Here is a 16497-nt window from a genome sequence, read left to right on the forward strand (position 1 = left end):
TTTATTGTCTTTTTCAGTCCCATTCAGTTTATAATTCAAATAAAACATAAAACCATTATCAATTTATCAAATACAATTCACAAATGAACAGGGACACATTAATCATAAAAATACATTATAACTAATATATTAAACAATTTAACTAATCGTCATCTCAATATTAATTTTCACTACAAACACACAATTATGTTTACACTGACTTTTTACCATTGTAAATTAACCCTTGATCAGCATAGCTCTCACATATAGCACTGTCTGTCATCCGCGGAGTCACTACAATGTTATTCATCGTTTTCATCGCATGGACAAAACTATAAATATGTGAGGCCCAGCATGCATGTACATTGTACATGCTCGATACTTAAATCTTAATCAATCGTGACCAGGGAAATTGCACTTGGAAATTAATTTGATATTCTGTAATAACTCTCCTGCTTTTATATACACCTTCAGGGCCATACCTCACCGAGATGCCATCGCGACGTCGCCAACTAGGCGATAAATACAATGTCAATAACTACAGGTCTTTTTCAATTCTACCAGCCTTCGTCACTATCTGTATCTCTATATAAAATGGAGCAAATAGGTATTAGAGATAGTCCCCTAAAGTTATTTTGTGATTACCTTGCAAGACAAACACAGAGAGTAAATATAGGAGAATATATAAGTGATGAATAGGAAATTACAAAGCATATTAGGTGCAACATTATTTTTAATGTAGATACATTAATGCATTAAGCAATCTAAAAATTGATCACGGGCAAATATTTTCCGATACAGCTTACCAGGCCTGAAGTGAACGGAAGGAAGAATGTCAACTACTGCTAATTATTAAATTAATAAAAAATAACTTGCTTGTAATCTACCTGCTGTCTTTTTATTAGAAAACCAACTTGTTTTCTAATCGAACTCAACCACCGTAAGATTTTAAAATTAAAATACATAATTTCGATTTGTCAGTAGGTCATGTCCGTCAATTACAAAAGTTAGCTCCAACATTTGGCCATCCATATAGACGAGCGTCTCTCGTAGTGTCCCCATTTGACTAGGAGTCAATGACTTGTAGAAAATTAACCCACCTTTCAAACATTTTGCGCGTGACCGCTTGAAGTTTATGGTCACGCGACCTTCAAACATATGGGGGCGGCGAGCAAAAAAATTTTTTTAGAATTAGAACGAGGACATAGGGCTCTTAAAGGTTAAGCTATTTCGAAGAAAGCTGTATGTCGTAAATATACATCTACAATGAATTAAATAGACTGCTTAACATTTACTCGCTCGTCGCAAAGTTGGAGATGCTACAGATAGTTCTGTAACGTGTAGTTACACAACACGATGTTAATTAAGAAATTATAAAACATTTTTAAACAAAACGATTATTTTTTATAGTAACTTTTTTATGGAATTACAATTGTTACGGAAGAGCTAGGGAAGAAGAACAGGGAAGTCAGTGTCAGGTATTTTTTACTTAAAATGCATACTTATAACTATAACAAATGAAACCATTTTTTTTAATCAGTTTCATCCAATAAACAAAATATATTTAAAACCTGATAACCTCCCGAAAACAAAGTCGGTCGAGTGGGACAGTTTTTCTACATACATATTGCTACTGAGGTAATGTAAAGAGCATTTCTTTAATAATTTCTTTATTTAACCAAACAATCACAAATCCATTTGAAAAATTCATTTTAATTCACAAAAGACAATTGGTCTCAATGTGCTCTTTAATAGAAATATATAATCGAATTCTGCGACGCGAACCTGCGCCGCTACGAGTAGTACATAGTGAGCAGACATTGACTGATGACGCGCATGTATCGCTCCCACACGGACTTCAGATCCGCCTCCCTGAGACAACGGGCGTTCGGTGAGTTCTAAGAGGTTCTTTTCCTCAGCGTTTAACTGCACAAAACGCAGACAAGTTACCGTAATACGTCCATCTGAAGCGCGCACTGCTCGTAGGCGGCGAGGAACTGAGACAGGTCGGACTTCGGCCATCCGCCCGCGCGCAGAGGCTCGATGCATCTGCCGGAGGACCCTCGTCACTACTGCGCTCAGAGACCACTTCTATGCAATCTGACACACTCGCGTTTACCTCTCCAACAGGTCGATGAACAGAGAGCGCAGCTCTCGCGCGCGATGCAGGTTACAGGCCACTCCCACCAAGGCGCGCGTGTACACCCTGCGACGGTTCAATTCACGTTCGAATTCAAACATATGGTTTAATGAAATAAAAAATGGTTCAATGTCTGAAGATACGATTGAATGATGATACCTGAAATTGAGCTCCAACTCTTGATAAGACTTCTCCAGGAGCTTGGGCTTCAGCCGCATGCACACCAGACTGAAACAAAAACAGATAATCGCATAGCATAGAGCATAGAGCGACGAGAAGAGGACGATACGAAGACGCACTGCTTATGCTCCTTCTCCTTGTCGAGCAGCACTCGCAGCTCCCTCAGCTCGAGCAAGAACTCGCGGTCCATCTCGGTGTCGTAGTACTCCGGACCCGAGCAGCCGTAGGTCCAGCCCGCCTGGACGGCTCGCGCACACCCGGCCAGCTCCGCGAACGACAGGTACTGCAGCTTGCGCTTGGCCGTATCGAAGCGCATGCAGGCCAGGAAGACCACGGCGCCGTACTTGGCCGCGAGGCGCTCGGACAGCAGGAAGGTGGCCCGCACGTTAGCCACCACGGAGCCCGGCATCTCCTCCACGGCCTTGAACACGCGCCTGACGTTGTCGAACTGGCGCCGGCAGCAGCGCAGGGGCGCCCCCGAGCGCTCCGACACCTCGTCCAGGTCCTTGCGGTGGCGAGACGACAGCTTGCGCCCGACCAGCTCTCGGATCACTGCGTCGTCCAGCTCGTAGTATCTGCGGATGTCGCATCGAGAAATGTGTTCCTCCTACTGCACAACCAATAGAGAAATCGTAACGTACTTCTCTATAAGCATCTGTTTGGTGGGCTCATCGAGCTGGAAGATCATCTGTTCCGATAGCTTTGCTGGAACGGTCAGCAGACGCTCCAACAGGGCAAATGTCCTGCAATAAATGATTTTATGCTGACTACGAAAATCACTGCGAGGAAACCAGTATAACTTAGACCCAAAAAACCAAGGGCATATCTCAAGCACAGCGATCACCTACTTTCCTATAAAGAAAAAAATTATCACAAAACATACTATATCTGAGCCAAGACCAAGGGATGTAGTGTGGGTATAGATTGTTTTTTTTTCTATTGACATGAGATATTAGGACCTACAAATTTACAATTTTGAAATTCAGAGATTTTAAAATTTTTAGCTTTTATTTAGAAACTGTTTTTTTTTATCAGATTAGTTAAAAGATTTAGTATAGTTGGTTACTGACAATAATTCAGAATGGCATGAAGGGAATTTGGTCAAGCTTACCTAATCCCTGTCTTTAACTGTTTTAGAATAGTCCCTCTGAATTTTCACCCGAGAATCATATATGTAGTAGTGCCTTATATAGCCAAATATTCTTACCGATAATGATCAAGGACGTCGCTTGCTATCAACTCTACCGTGGCCCCAGTTTGCTTGGTTACTGCTCTTTGGTGTAAAGTTGACACTGCTTCGCTTGCTGTTAACTCATTCAGTTTAGGTTACAAAGTTATTTTTTATTATAACATCGAAAGGAAAGCCAAATGTGAAAAGGGAATATTACAGCCATACATTTAGATTGGTGTCTTTAATCTTCAATAAGATAAAATATTTAAATAATAAATATTTCTACTTACAGGAACATCCTTCAATCCATAATTGGTAAATCTCTGGGTCTATGAGTGTATAATTAGAAACAAAAACATCTACTTCTGTATACATTGCAATATTTAACTTAGTAATAATATAGTTTATTTACAAATTGCATTCAATATGGTATGGTTTTGAAATATTATAAAAAAACTTGGATATTATTTATTAAAAGCTTATAAACATTATGATGAAAAGTCAAAGTCAAAGTCAAAATCATTTATTCATATTGGTAACACAATGTAGTGTTCATTGTGTTACCAATATGAATAAAAGAACGTCAAAAAAGAAATATACATTAAATTTTTATAAAAAAATAAAAAGTTATTTTCTTATTACTATTGACTAGTAATATTTTTATTAAACAATTATTGTTTCATTTTTTAAGTATGTGCTACTGAGCAGTGATGCCAACTCCTATAAAATATTCGCCCTAGGGGCCTCATAGCCTAGCGGTCTTAGGGTGAGATCTATAGTCCGCACTTGGACTTTGCTCAGACTTACCTTACGAAAAACTTTGCTTAGTGTACACTAAGGTTAAACTATGATTTCGTATTTATAGACATTTTAACGGTGAGATTAAGCTAAGCCCAAGCTAAGACAGCAAATGTCAAAATACAAATTGATGTTTCAGTTCATGCAATACTTTGTTTATTATCCTTTAAAAAAGTAAACAATAACAAATATTTAAACATCTAAAACGGTACACATATATCTTCAATTTATTGTTATTTATGTATTCATTTATTTTATTATTGCAATAACTAGAAATTTACGAGTAACCTTTAGAAAATGTATTAATTATTTAAAGATGACAATAATTTTGTTACGTAGAACGGATCGCATTGTTTTGACAACAGCAACAGAGCACTTGTATCAAATATCAACAATTGAAAATTTTGCCTAAAGTGTTGTATATGTTCGGAACGAATACAACCAAAATCCTTCCATCCTGTACGGTGAGAATGAATTCAAAAGAAGGAACCGTATTTTGAAACACACGGTATTAAATGTGATCCTGCCACTGATCATTACAAACTTGCAACCTTATAACAACAGAGGATCGCCAAACCTACCGCAATTGCAAATACTTTTTGCATTAAGGCATAAAAATGCAACTGGATGTTTTCAGGTAATATTGTGTTCATAAATATGTATGGTTTTTCGATTTGAATATTATAGGTACCTATGTATTCTCAAATGATTTTAAATACATTATATGTTGAAGACATTTGTCTTCTGACTTTCAGAAACATAACATATATGTAACTAATAATAATTCATTGACATTACAGATGGTGTGTGGTGATCTGAACAGAATAAGCCAATCTACAGTCTGTTTAATTATAAATAAAGTCTCTGCAGAGTTGAGTAAATTACTTCCTAGATTTGTAAATTTTCCAAGAAATATGAACACAGCCAAAAGGAAGTTTGAAGAATTAATAAGATCTAATACTCACCATGACCTAAACAGTATAATCAGAGCTATTGACTGCACCCTTATAAAAATTAATAGACCCAAAGGTATCGCTCACTCTGAAGCATACAGAAATAAAAAAGGGTAATTTTCTGTAAATGTGCAAGCAATAATAGGGCCTCATATGGAAATATTTGATATAGTGACCAGGTGGCCTGGCAGTTCACACGACAGCAGGATATTTAGAAACTGCCAGGCGTATGCAAGGCTGCTAAATGGTGAACTAGAAGGAGTATTAGTAGGTGACAGCGGTTATCCGGCACTTAACTTCATGTTAACAACACTTTTATATCCAACGACAAGAGCTGACAATAATTATAATTATTCTCAAATAAGAACTAGGCATATTGTTGAAAGGGTTTTCGGAGTGTAGAAAAGGAAATTTCCATGTTTACAGCTAGGACTACAGTCAAAATTGACAAAATATACTAGTTATATATAATTATAGCTTGTGCTGTATTGCATAATATAGGTATATAGAGTCATAAGCATCCCCTATGCTTATGATGATGGTGATCTTGCTGACAACAGAAGTTGAGTAACACAGAAACAATGAAAGATCTCCTACAGGTCTAGCATTCCGGCAATCTGTGATTGCACAATTTAACTAGGTAATTTGTTCGGTAATAAAGAATATCAAAACAAAACTTGTTTCATTTTAAACATTTATTTTCTGATTCTTTTTTTGAGTGTAATACATATTTCTAATACTAATTTATATTTTTGTTGAAGAAATTCTATTTCTAACAGATTTTTTAATTTTATATGTTCCACTCCTATCTCAAATTTTTTAGGGTAGTCAGGTAATAAATGGTAGAAGATTCAGGGAAACGAAAATAACAGATGTGAAGCGAGAGTCATCGGTTAGGTTATAGTTTGAATTTCGTTGTCACTATAATATGCCAGGGCTGCCAGGTGACAGATACGATATCACACCAGTTATTTATAAGATCTCTCAAAAATGGGGTTGAACACTTATATAAATAATGTAAATAAACAACAATAGATACCATAATAATGTATAATTATTTTATTTCATGCATTTCATAGGTATTTATCAAGATCATTTAAAATTTCTTTGAATTCAAATTCTATTTTTCCCAAAGTCTATGGAACTCTGATACCAAATGGCAACACCGTTCATTAAAAACCGACAAAAATAAAAAGTCCAGTAAAAGATATGATGGTAGAGCAAATTTTAGGCCATTATTTTTGTTAGGCTTATAGTCAAAGTTTTTGGTAAGTCGTCGATTTCGTGGACTTGGGATTAAGCTAAGCCAACACTAGGGAGGGATTCGCAGTTTGCTCTATAAATACCGACTGTGTCTTAGCTCGATAGTTAAGTCAGAGTAAAGTCCAAGTGCGGACTATAGATCTCACCCTTATTAAGTGGCAGCTAGGTGAGGGGTACCGGGTTCGATTCCCGGTTCGAGGGCAAGTTTTAATTTAATTTAAATTTGTTCTCGGCCTTTGGGAGGGTTGTGCGGTACCGGGCGAGAGCCTAAACTGTATATAGAGGACACGGTCGAATTTCTAAAGACAAGCATGAATTATAAAAAATCCTATACTTGACGCTGGCTAATGCACAAATCGTGCCAGAGCCATAAAAAAAAAAACAAAAAAAAAACGATTCTCATTTTTAATTTCTTTGCGTGTGCGAGCGAGATGGGAATAAGACAATCTACAAGTAAAAAGAAATAGAATATGCGTGAAGTTAGCAGCTATGCCAACAGCCAAGCATTTTGAATGACCATAATGACCTTTTAAACAAATAAAGGAGTTTTAATTATTTTTTCAATGAAATTTGAAATGCAAGACCTATTGTTACTTAGGGTGAGATCTATAGTCCGCACTTGGACTTTGCTCAGACTTACCTTACGAAAAACTTTGCTTAGTGTACCCTAAGGTTAAACTATGATTTCGTATTTATAGACATTTTAACGGTTAGATTAAGCTAAGCCCAAGCTAAGACAGCAAATGTCAAAATACAAATTGATGTTTCATTTCATGCAATACTTTGTTTATTATCCTTTAAAAAAGTAAACAATAACAAATATTTAAACATCTAAAACGGTACACATATATCTTCAATTTATTGTTATTTATGTATTTATTTATTTTATTATTGCAATAACTAGAAATTTACGAGTAACCTTTAGAAAATGTATTTAAAGATGGCAATAATTTTGTTACGTAGAACGGATCGCATTGTTTTGGCAACAGCAACAGAGAACTTGTATCAACAATTCAAAAGTTTCAACCGCTTTTTCACTTCTCTGTTTCTGTTTGTTTGAGCATATAAATATTTATTAAAACAACGACTGGCTTTGTGACTTGGACCTGTACCGATCCCGTATACCTACTTAAGACCTACGCTTTCCTGAAGGACTGTGACGTTTTGTGTTTTGGCTTTGATACGAATTTTCAATATCGAAAGTGACAATGGAGAATATAGAGAGAGTTCTAACTTCAATAGAAAACATTGAAACGTTAGGAACTGCAGCCGATATGAATCCCCGTATGCCTAAGCTATATGTTCGGAACGAATACAACCAAAATCCTTTCGAGCTGTACAGTGAGAATGAATTTAAAAGAAGGTACCGTTTTTTTAAACACACGGTACTAAATGTGATCCTGCCACTGATAATTACAAACTTACAACCTTTTAATAACAGAGGATTGCCAATTCTACCGCAATTGCAAATACTTATTGCATTAAGGTTTTATGCAACTGGATGTTTTCAGGTAATATTGTGGTCATAAATATGTATTGTTTTTCGATTTGATATAGACAGTACTTTCAGATTGTCAGTCCAGTGGGCCAGAATGCGTCCCATGCTATTTTTGCTTGTTCTAGGTCACTATCGGACAAATTGTTATTGCCAGTTCACCTTACAGACAGCTATATTGGTATCCTTTGTTTTCTGACGGATCACCTCATTTCTAATTTGATCCTTCAGAGAAATACCAAGCATAGCTCTCCCCATTGCTCGCTTAACCAGTGTCAGTGATGTTTCTTCACCATGCATCATCATTGGCAGGACACACTGGTTGAAGACATTTGTCTTCTGACTTTCAGAAGCATAACATATATGTAACTAATAATTATTCCTTGAAATTACAGATGGTGTGTGGTGATTTGAACAGCATAAGCCAATCTTCAGTGTGCTTAATTGTAAATAAAGTTTCCGCAGAGTTGAGTAAATTACTTCCTAGATTTGTGAATTTTCCAAGAAATATGACCACAGTCAAAAGGAAGTTTGAAGAATTAGGAAAATCTAATACGCACCATGGCCTAAATAATATAATCGGAGCTATTGACTGTACCCACATTAAAATTAATAGACCCAGAGGTATCACCCACTCTGAAGCATACAGGAATAGAAAAGGGTATTTTTCTGTAAATGTGCAAGCTATAATAGGGCCCGATCTCGAAATATTTGATATAGTGACTAGGTGGCCTGGAAGTTCACACGACAGCAGGATATTTAGAAACAGCCAGGCGTATGCAAGACTGGTAAATGGTGAACTAGAAGGAGTTTTAGTAGGTGACAGCGGCTATCCAGCACTGAACTTCATGTTAACACCACTTTTGAATCCACAAACAAGAGCTGACAATAATTATAATTATTCTCAATTGAGAACTAGGAATATTGTTGAAAGGTTTTTCGGAGTGTGGAAAAAGAAATTTCCATGTTTGCAGAGAGGACTACGATCAAAATTGACAAATACCAGCAACATAATTATAGCTTGTGCTGTATTACATAATATAGGTATACAGAGAGGGGATGTTTATGACGATGGTGATCTTACTGATCAAACACCAGAAGTCGAACAACACAGAAACAATGAAAGATCTACTACAGGTCTAGCATTCCGGCAATCTGTGATTGCACAATTTAACTAGGTTGGTTTGGTAATAAAGAAAATTAAAACAAAAATTGTTTCATTTTAATCATTTATTTTCAGATTCTTTTTTAAACTGTAAAATTTCTAGTTCTAATTTATATTTATGTTGAAGAAATTCGATTTCTAACTGATTTTTTAGTTTCATGTGTTCCACTTCTATCTCAAATTTTTTTTTGTTGTTGTCTAACTCTTGCCACAGCAATTTTTTTTTAATATCCTCAAATGAAGTTTTATTTTTTCTGATCGCTGATGGTGTAGCTGATAGCTGAGAGGGTTCACTTTTAGTGGTGACCTCAACACTGGTTTCCGTTAACCCAGCTTCATCAGTCCAGTCCTGGCTTGTTCCCGGCTGAATTACAGATTCAAGTGTGGCCTCTATACTGGACACTCTTGCCCTCTTTGGTCTCCAGCTTTCACCGTCGTTGTCATAACCAGTACCAGCTATAAAAGTAAACAGTCAAATAAGTTATCATATAGGTATGTCTTTTATTGGTTAGAATAAGATAACATGCAGGTCAACTAATATACCTGTCCAGAAGTCTGGTAGGGGTGAGAACAGAGTGTTGTCACATACTTTGGGAGAGGCCTATGTTTAGCAGTGGATGTGAGTTGGTTGAAAATGATGAGGAATTATATCTTTGGGAAATGATCTTACCTTCTACTGTAGTTAATGTGTCACAGTCTATTGGCACATCTATTGATGGCATTATTTGTGGCATGACTGCAATCACTTGAGTGTCCATTGGCCCCATTTCAGGCGGTGCTGGTCCTCCTCCTGTCCTCTTCCTTTGGGCTTCAAGGGTTTTGGCATCCCTAGCTTTTGCCTTCATATTTTGCCACATCTTTTTTAATTGTTTAGAATCAGCCTAAAATCGAAAAAAAATTGTACTGAAATATAAAAGTTGGTTTGCTTATATTATGTAGTTTGAATTTTGTTGTCAACATATGTCAGTGCTGCCAGATGACAGATACGATATCACACCAGTTATTTATAAGATCTCTCAAAAATGGGGTTGAACACTTATATAAATAATGTAAATAAACAACAATAGATACCATAATAATGTGTAATTATTTTATTTCATGCATTTCATAGGTATTTATCAAGATCATTTAAAATTTCTTTGAATTCAAATTCTATTTTTCCCAAAGTCTATGGAACTCTGATACCAAATGGCAACACCGTTCATTAAAAACCGACAAAAATAAAAAGTCCAGTAAAAGATATGATGGTAAAGCAAATTTTAGGCCATTATTTTTGTTAGGCTTATAGTCAAAGTTTTTGGTAAGTCGTCGATTTCGTGGACTTGGGATTAAGCTAAGCCAACACTCGGAGAGATTCGCAGTTTGCTCTATAAATACCGACTGTGTCTTAACTCGATAGTTAAGTCAAAGCAAAGTCTAAGTGCGCACTATAGATCTCACCCTAAGGGTGAGATCTATAGTCCGCACTTGGACTATGAAATGCATGAATTAAAATAATTACACATAATTATGGTATTTATTGTTGTTTATTTATATTATTTATGTAAGTGTTCAAACCCCATATTTTGAGAAATCTTAAAAATAACTGGTGTGATTTTGTATGTCACCTGGCAGCCCTGGCATATTATAGTGACAACTATCCGGCTAATAAATAAATTAAAAAAAAAAAAAAAATAGTGACAACGAAATTCAAACTATAACCTAACCGATGTCTCTCGCTTCACATCTGTTATTTTCGTTTCCCTGAATCTTCTACCATTTATTACCTGACTACCCTAAAAAAATTGAGATAGGAGTGGAACATATGAAATTAAAAAATCTGTTAGAAATAGAATTTCTTCAACAAAAATATAAATTAGTATTAGAAATATGTATTACACTTAAAAAAAGAATCAGAAAATAAAATGAAACAAGTTTTGTTTTGATATTCTTTATTACCAAACAAATTACCTAGTTAAATTGTGCAATCACAGATTGCCGGAATGCTAGACCTGTAGGAGATCTTTCATTGTTTCTGTGTTACTCAACTTCTGCTGTCAGCAAGATCACCATCATCATAAGCATCCCCTCTCTGTATACCTATATTATGCAATACAGCACAAGCTATAATTATATATAACTAGTATTTGTCAATTTTGACTGTAGTCCTAGCTGTAAACATGGAAATTTCCTTTTTCACACCTCTGAAAAACCTTTAAAAAATATGCCTAGTTCTTATTTGAGAATAATTATAAATATTGTCAGCTCTTGTCATTGGATTTAAAAGTGTTCTTAACATGAAGTAAAGTGCTGGATAACCGCTGTCACCTACTAAAACAGGCATTTTCTAAATATCCTGCTGTCGTGTGAACTGCCAGGCCACCTAGTCACTAAAGCAAATATTTCCATATCAGGCCCTATTATTGCTTGCACATTTACAGAAAAATACCCTTTTTTATTTTTGTATGCTTCAGAGTGAGCGATACCTTTGGGTCTATTAATTTTTATATGGGTGCAGTCAATAGCTCCGATTATACTGTTTAGGCCATGGTGAGTATTAGATCTTCCTAATTCTTCAAACTTCGTTTTGGCTGTGTTCATATTTCTTGGAAAATTTACAAATCTAGGAAGTATTTTACTCAACTCTGCAGAGACTTTATTTATAATTAAACAGACTGTAACAGCTTATGCTGTTCAGATCACCACACACCATCTGTAATGTCAATAAATTATTATTAGTCACATATATGTTATGTTTCTGAAATTCAGAAGACAAAAGTCTTCAACATAATATGTATTTAAAATCATTTGAGAAGAGGTATAATATATCAAATTGAAAAACCATACATATTTATGAACACAATATTACCTGAAAACATCCAGTTGCATTTTTATGCCTTAATGCAATAAGTATTTGCAATTGCGGTAGGTTTGGCGATCCTCTGTTGTTATAAGGTTGCAAGTTTGTAATGATCAGAGTCAGGATCACATTTAATACCGTATGTTTCAAAATACGGTTCCTTCTTTTGAATTCATTCTCACCGTACAGGATGGAAGGATTTTGGAAACAGAAACAGAAAAGAGAAAAAGTGGTTTAAAATTTACAATTGTTGATAGTTTACACAAGTGCTCTGTTGCTGTTGTCAAAACATTGCGATCCGTTCTACGTAATAAAATTATTGTCGTCTTTAAATAATTAATACATTTTCTAAAGGTTACTCGTAAATTTATAGTTATTGCAATAATAAAATAAATGAATACATAAATAACAATAAATTGAAGATATATGTGTACCGTTTTAGATGTTTAAATATTTGTTATTGTTTACTTTTTTAAAGGATAATAAACAAAGTATTGCATGAAATGAAACATCAATTTGTATTTTGACATTTTCTGTCTTAGCTTGGGCTTAGCTTAATCTCACCGTTAAAATGTCTATAAATACGAAATCATAGTTTAACCTTAGTGTACACTAAGCAAAGTTTTTCGTAAGGTAAGTCTGAGCAAAGTCCAAGTGCGCACTATAGATCTCACCCTTAGTTAAAAGGTTATGAAACATACCTAGTTTTTAAATTGAATGAATCATATAATAAAATAATAATAATAATTATTATTAATATTAATTAATTATTGAAAAATATACTAAATATTATTAAATTATTAACGTTAAATATTTATTATTAATTATTTAATATTTAAAAAAATAAAGAAAGCCAAAGAAGTATAACTTCTTACGCGCGTACATAAGTACACGCACCCTTTTTTCTTTTAATTTTCTGAATTTGTCGATGGTAAAAAGCACAAATATTTGATATATTATTATGTAACATGAAAAAACTAAACGGTAAAATTATTTAGTATAGTGCTTTTCATGAAAGAAGTCCCGCGGTGATTTTTGGAACTAAATTTGACAGGTCGGCAATGTTGTCATTCGTCGATGTTATCTAGCTCGTTTGTTGTGGTAGATTTTTGTGAATTTTTAACTAGCTTAGTGCATTTTAAAGATTGATTACAATGCCAAAAGTTGTAAAAAGTTCGGCTCGAGAAATTATATTAAAGGTGAAATAGTTCTGTGAAGCGGAACATAAGAATCAAGGTGTTTTAATACCACTAAACAATGTTCGAAAGAGAGTTGCCGCCATAACAGGTACTTTTTAGAGTTGCCATTTAATAATTTTTTGCTGTATTGATGGGACTTTTATGATTTAAATTCGTTTTTGCGACAAAATTGAATAAATACATAACGCGATGAAACTAGGTAACTGAAATTAAAACATATATTACATAAGCATTATAAACTTAAAGTTACTATTATTTTTAATTGTTCATAATTTAATTGCAGGTGTGTCAGAGAAAACTGTAACAAGAATTACAAACAATTAAAAAAATTGTTACCCAACTATTATGCACTAAAACTCTGAATAAAAAATTGTATTGCTTTTCTTTACCCTATTTTCTCATCTTTTCCCTGTAAGTAGGTAGAACACCGCTAATATAAGTAAATAAAAATATACTTTTTACATAACAGAAATGCAAACTTTTTACATGCAGAAAATAATAATATTTGATAAATTACATCTGCTAAATGTAAATAAAATAAGTAAATTTTTTACTCATAAATGGCAACATTACGTTATGCGATTGCAGCACCGCGTCTGGGGGACTTCTTTCATGAAAAGGACTGTAGTCATAAGTCAACTCTATAACTATTTACCACAGATGTTTTCATTTAGATTTTATATACGGACATAATCATCTGTGATGTAATCATGCAATCTGTGAACTGTGATAGGTAATTTTAAATTGATTTTTTTGTTCTTAATTATTCTAATTCTAACTTCCCTACACTTCTAACTTTTACTCTGATTACTGATAAGATTATTTTTACCCCAATAGTAAATATTAGATACAGTAAATATCTATATTATGTATAATTCTTTAATATGTTATTCTTTTCATCTCCATAATTAAGATGATGCACATAAATTTAAATCACTGGGCAGCTAGCAATACTGGGTTTTAATATAAAGTAAGAATGTGATCAAATAAACTGATACACTAACTGAAAGGTATTAAAATAATGAAACTTCTGTTTTATTTTATATAATATCGCAGGTTTAGGCTTAAGAGTTGGTTGAAGAAATAGTATAGACAAACTAGTAAATAAAGCTTTTATATATTATTGACTATCAAATAAGAGAAATATCCACTCATAGAACTAAACTTTTTGTCTATATATATTTAAAGCTGAATGAATTTTCTCTAAAAAAATTTAATTTATTTTAAAAAATTTAATTTAAATTTTCTCTAATCTGTTTTTTTTTCTATAAAGATGTCAGACAACGAGATAGAGAGCAGTGTGGTAACATGTGAGCCTGAAGAGGGTGAGCTGACCAATATGTTTGCAAGTGTATGGGTCAAAGTAGAAGTACAGGCTGACGCTGAGGCTGATGTAGATACCCCTTCTCCGAAACCCAGGTATGGAAATAATATTCTTAAACATAAAAATATTTTTATTTAGTGAGTGAGAGGAATTAATTCTAAAATTAGCTGTAGAACTTGTATTGTGTTGGGTAAAATATGTACTTATTTCTATATTTTTTTTTATGTTTGTTCTTTTTTGTCAGGAAAAGAAAAAAGAAGAAGGGTAAAGAAGTACTTGCATGTCAACATTGTGACTACACAACTATACATAAGAACTGTCTCAGATACCACATCCATGGTCATGATAACAAGTTACTTACATGTGAGCATTGCTCTTATACTACTAAATATCCTAACTCCCTCAATCGTCACTGTAAGCTCCAACACAACCTCTCCCCAGAAGAAACCAAAGACAATACCTATAAATGTGAATATGAAAACTGTGAGTATGTAACTTACTATCGTTGGAACTTGAATGTCCATCAGCGAAAACATAAACTAGAAAAGCATCACAAATGTCCAAAATGTGACTATCGTACTGCCTATAGACACAATCTATTGAAACACAGTAAAAGCCATAATGAAGGAGTGTTCTTTAAATGTGATAAATGTCCGTTTGTTACCAAATATGAAGGACATATATCGAGACACCTTGCTAAAATACACAATGAAGTGTCAGAGGGTGCAAATCGGTGTGATATGTGTGATTTCTCCACTAAGATCCGTTGGAGACTAAACACGCACAAACAGCGCAGCCGGCAGAGCAATAACTTGAAGTGTGAGCATTGTGAATTTACAACATTTTACATGTGTGAGCATAAAAAGCACAAAGAGTTACATTTTGGAGCTATTTATGTCAACAAGAATACAGAATCAAGTATGTCTCAACCTCAACCAAGTGTGCCACTAGATGTCCCCAAAGTGGAACCAGAATCACAACGGGACCAATATGTCATAGACCCTAACTGTCTCGATTGGAACAGCATTCAAATATTGGAGTCTGAAGACAAAGAAAGACCATTCATGTGCTTAATGTGCTCTTACACTTCCAAATTTAAAGCAGCTGTTCAAAGACACTTTCAGAGACATCACACTGGCACTAAGAATCGACCATATAAATGTTGCAACTGTGACTTTTCAACAAAAACCAAAGATCAAATTGCGCTGCACAACAAACGTAGCAAATCTGATAAACTATTGCATTGCCCTATTTGCAGTTTTACAACTATCTTCAAGTGTCACCTAGCAATGCATCAGAAAACCCACTACACTTTCAAATGTACTATGTGTTCATATTCCTGTCGGCAGAAATATGATTTGCAGAAGCACTATGCTGTTACACACATGGGAAAGGGGTTGAAATGTCATTTTTGTGATTATGTCGCAGCCAGGAAAGAGAGTCTTCTCTGCCATGAGGCAATACACACGGGAAATAAGCCATTTAAGTGCACCCTTTGCAACTACAGCTCGGTGAGACGATCTCTTTTGGATGTCCACACAAGGAGATTTCATTGTGATCAAAGACCTGATGTCACCATAGTTAGCGATGACAAAATTGAGTCCCTCAAAGTGCCGCTGCCAGAGTTACTAAACCAGTTGAAGGAAATAGAGTCATTTCAATTTCCACAGTGATTAGAGAAGTTTCTTACGACATTTACTTTCACACTGTACATTATATAGCTTTAGTGATATACGATTTAAATTCTACATTTCGTTGGAAATAAAACGACATAAGCGGTGTATTAGCTTGTTTGCAGACAACTCTCCAAATATTATCAGTTTCAATAATATAAGATTATTACAGAAGATGTGTAGATATTTTACAAAATTATTTTTTTTACATTACGTTATAAAATAACTATAGGTATAAGATACTAGTACTTGTATAAAATGTAAATAAAGGTCTTACAATAAAATTGGTTTTTTATTCTCCAACTTAAAAGTTTAGTT

General features: G+C 34.5%; 4 protein-coding genes and 2 long non-coding RNA genes across 8 annotated transcripts; 3 read left to right on the forward strand and 3 right to left on the reverse strand.

Annotated features, from left to right (window-relative positions):
• Positions 1 to 1632: 1632 nt before the first annotated feature.
• Positions 1633 to 3959, reverse strand: LOC125055295 (acidic fibroblast growth factor intracellular-binding protein). Its single transcript, XM_047657704.1, has 8 exons — positions 3761 to 3959; positions 3507 to 3603; positions 2941 to 3042; positions 2419 to 2874; positions 2279 to 2347; positions 2099 to 2185; positions 1930 to 2028; positions 1633 to 1851 (listed from the first exon to the last, which is right to left on the reverse strand). Exons 1-8 carry the CDS (start codon positions 3843 to 3845, stop codon positions 1773 to 1775), a joined length of 1074 nt encoding a protein of 357 aa, XP_047513660.1. The 5' UTR covers positions 3846 to 3959; the 3' UTR covers positions 1633 to 1772.
• A 521-nt stretch (positions 3960 to 4480) lies between these two features.
• On the forward strand, positions 4481 to 5897 carry LOC125055493. Its single transcript, XR_007117913.1, has 2 exons — positions 4481 to 4905; positions 5069 to 5897. It is a non-coding gene; the product is annotated as an uncharacterized LOC125055493 (long non-coding RNA).
• Positions 5898 to 7692: 1795 nt separating this feature from the next.
• On the forward strand, positions 7693 to 9191 carry LOC125055318 (putative nuclease HARBI1). Its single transcript, XM_047657740.1, has 2 exons — positions 7693 to 7995; positions 8375 to 9191. The coding sequence occupies exons 1-2, from the start codon at positions 7693 to 7695 to the stop codon at positions 9155 to 9157; spliced, it is 1086 nt and encodes a 361-aa protein (XP_047513696.1). The 3' UTR covers positions 9158 to 9191.
• Positions 9192 to 9205: 14 nt separating this feature from the next.
• Positions 9206 to 10057, reverse strand: LOC125055319. The gene is made up of 2 exons (XM_047657741.1): positions 9815 to 10057; positions 9206 to 9600 (listed from the first exon to the last, which is right to left on the reverse strand). The coding sequence occupies exons 1-2, from the start codon at positions 9999 to 10001 to the stop codon at positions 9206 to 9208; spliced, it is 582 nt and encodes a 193-aa protein (XP_047513697.1). The 5' UTR covers positions 10002 to 10057.
• A 1001-nt stretch (positions 10058 to 11058) lies between these two features.
• On the reverse strand, positions 11059 to 12339 carry LOC125055608. Its single transcript, XR_007117931.1, has 2 exons — positions 11993 to 12339; positions 11059 to 11836 (listed from the first exon to the last, which is right to left on the reverse strand). It is a non-coding gene; the product is annotated as an uncharacterized LOC125055608 (long non-coding RNA).
• A 1485-nt stretch (positions 12340 to 13824) lies between these two features.
• Positions 13825 to 16463, forward strand: LOC125055394 (zinc finger protein 431-like). Of its 3 annotated transcripts, none has more exons than XM_047657849.1 (3): positions 13825 to 13915; positions 14456 to 14601; positions 14751 to 16463. In XM_047657849.1, exons 2-3 carry the CDS (start codon positions 14456 to 14458, stop codon positions 16177 to 16179), a joined length of 1575 nt encoding a protein of 524 aa, XP_047513805.1. In that variant the 5' UTR covers positions 13825 to 13915; the 3' UTR covers positions 16180 to 16463. The 3 variants fall into 3 exon arrangements, with proteins under 3 accessions (XP_047513805.1, XP_047513804.1, XP_047513806.1); XM_047657848.1 differs by lacking the exon at positions 13825 to 13915 and adding an exon at positions 13931 to 14192; XM_047657850.1 differs by lacking the exon at positions 13825 to 13915 and adding an exon at positions 13931 to 14152.
• Positions 16464 to 16497: the final 34 nt, after the last annotated feature.

Source organism: Pieris napi, chromosome 13, assembly GCF_905475465.1.
Source record: "Pieris napi chromosome 13, ilPieNapi1.2, whole genome shotgun sequence".
NCBI classification, from domain to species: domain Eukaryota; kingdom Metazoa; phylum Arthropoda; class Insecta; order Lepidoptera; family Pieridae; genus Pieris; species Pieris napi.

What these genes read in the sequence shown, in the direction of transcription:
- LOC125055318 (XM_047657740.1), top strand. Translation starts at nt 7,693, where the DNA reads ATGGAGAATATAGAGAGAGTTCTAACTTCAATAGAAAACATTGAAACG. An exon ending in ATGCAACTGGATGTTTTCAG is followed by an intron (nt 7,996 to 8,374) that starts GTAATATTGTGG and finishes TTGAAATTACAG; the next exon opens with ATGGTGTGTGGTGATTTGAA.
- LOC125055295 (XM_047657704.1), bottom strand. Translation starts at nt 3,845, where the DNA reads ATGTATACAGAAGTAGATGTTTTTGTTTCTAATTATACACTCATAGAC. An exon ending in AAACAGATGCTTATAGAGAA is followed by an intron (nt 2,875 to 2,940) that starts GTACGTTACGAT and finishes CGACATCCGCAG; the next exon opens with ATACTACGAGCTGGACGACG. An exon ending in AAGGAGAAGGAGCATAAGCA is followed by an intron (nt 2,348 to 2,418) that starts GTGCGTCTTCGT and finishes TTTTTGTTTCAG; the next exon opens with TCTGGTGTGCATGCGGCTGA.
- LOC125055319 (XM_047657741.1), bottom strand. Translation starts at nt 10,001, where the DNA reads ATGTGGCAAAATATGAAGGCAAAAGCTAGGGATGCCAAAACCCTTGAA. An exon ending in CACATTAACTACAGTAGAAG is followed by an intron (nt 9,601 to 9,814) that starts GTAAGATCATTT and finishes TTACTTTTATAG; the next exon opens with CTGGTACTGGTTATGACAAC.
- LOC125055394 (XM_047657849.1), top strand. Translation starts at nt 14,456, where the DNA reads ATGTCAGACAACGAGATAGAGAGCAGTGTGGTAACATGTGAGCCTGAA. An exon ending in ACCCCTTCTCCGAAACCCAG is followed by an intron (nt 14,602 to 14,750) that starts GTATGGAAATAA and finishes CTTTTTTGTCAG; the next exon opens with GAAAAGAAAAAAGAAGAAGG.